The sequence below is a fragment of the Nicotiana sylvestris genome, chromosome 1 (genome assembly GCF_000393655.2).
Source record: "Nicotiana sylvestris chromosome 1, ASM39365v2, whole genome shotgun sequence".
Lineage (NCBI taxonomy): Eukaryota > Viridiplantae > Streptophyta > Magnoliopsida > Solanales > Solanaceae > Nicotiana > Nicotiana sylvestris.
Genome location: NC_091057.1, coordinates 2,228,918 through 2,230,189, shown reverse-complemented (window position 1 = coordinate 2,230,189; position 1,272 = coordinate 2,228,918). Strand labels below are relative to the sequence as shown.

General features: G+C 37.3%; 1 protein-coding gene across 1 annotated transcript; it reads left to right on the top strand.

Moving 5' to 3' along the window:
• Positions 1–214: 214 nt before the first annotated feature.
• Positions 215–1,063, top strand: LOC138886495 (uncharacterized). The gene has a single exon (XM_070167815.1). The coding sequence runs from the start codon at positions 215–217 to the stop codon at positions 1,061–1,063; it is 849 nt and encodes a 282-aa protein (XP_070023916.1).
• Positions 1,064–1,272: the final 209 nt, after the last annotated feature.

The following is a 1,272-nucleotide window of genomic DNA, read 5'->3' as shown; positions in this document are numbered from 1 at the left end:
TCTGCTTCTTTTACATTTCTGTTTATATGTTATTTTATCTTCTCCAGAATTACTTTACAAATACAGTTTACTAACAAGCTTAAGGAACTTAATTATTTTTTGTATTTGTCTTATACTCACTGTTCTGGAGATTACAAACTTTGTGGTTTTCTACTCCATTGGAGATTAAAATCTATGTGATTTTAATGTTTGTTTGTGTCATTATTTTACAGAAATGACGAATGACAACGGGAACCAGACTGTTCCTATGGTTACTGCCAATGCATCGACAAGCCGAACAACACCAGCATTGGCACCGGCAGAAAAATCTGGAAAAATTTCCGGGATTGATTTCAAGCGGTGGAAGCAGAAGATGTTCTTCTACTTGACGACTTTAAGTCTACATAAGTTCATTAAGGAAGATGTTCATGTTCTGCTCGATGAAACTCCAAACAATGAATGCTTTCTCGTGACTGAGGCGTGGAAGCATTCTGATTTTCTATGCAAGAATTACATTCTTAGCGGACTGGAGGATGATCTGTATAACGTTTACAGTAATGTGGAGATGCCAAAAGAATTGTGGATTGCTCTTGAAAGGAAATACAAAACGGAAGATGTCGGGTTAAAGAAATTCGTTGCCGCTAAATTTTTGGACTACAAAATGGTAGATAGCAAGTCTGTTATTACCCAAGTCCAGGAATTACAAGTGATTATTAATGATCTCCTTGCTGAAGGTATATGTCAATTTAATACTGATGTTGAAAGTTTTAATTATATTGTTTTTACTAACAGAATTTTCATTGAAAGTCATGTCATCAATGAAGCATTCCAAGTTGAAGCGATGATTGAGAAGTTGCCTCCTTTGTGGAAGGACTTCAAAAGCTACTTGAAACACAAATGCAAGGAGATGTCGCTTGAAGATCTAATTGTTCGGTTGAGAATCGAAGAGGACAACAAAGCTGCTGAAAAGAAAGGCCGTGGAAACTCAACAATAATGAGAGCAAACGTTGTTGAGGATGCTCCTCAAAATAATAGAAAGAGGAAGAAGGCTTCTGGACCGAAAAGCAACCCAAGAAAGAAGTGATTCAATGAAAATTGCTACAACTATGGGAAAGCTAGACACAAATCTACAAATTGTCGTGCTCCAAAGAAAGACAAGAAGAAGGGTCAAGCAAACATGGTTGAAAAGTACGAAGATGTTAATGACTTGTGTGCTATGCTTTCTAAATGCAACCTGGTGGGAAATCCTAAGGAGTGGTGGATTGATTCTGGAGCCACTCGCCATGTTTGTGC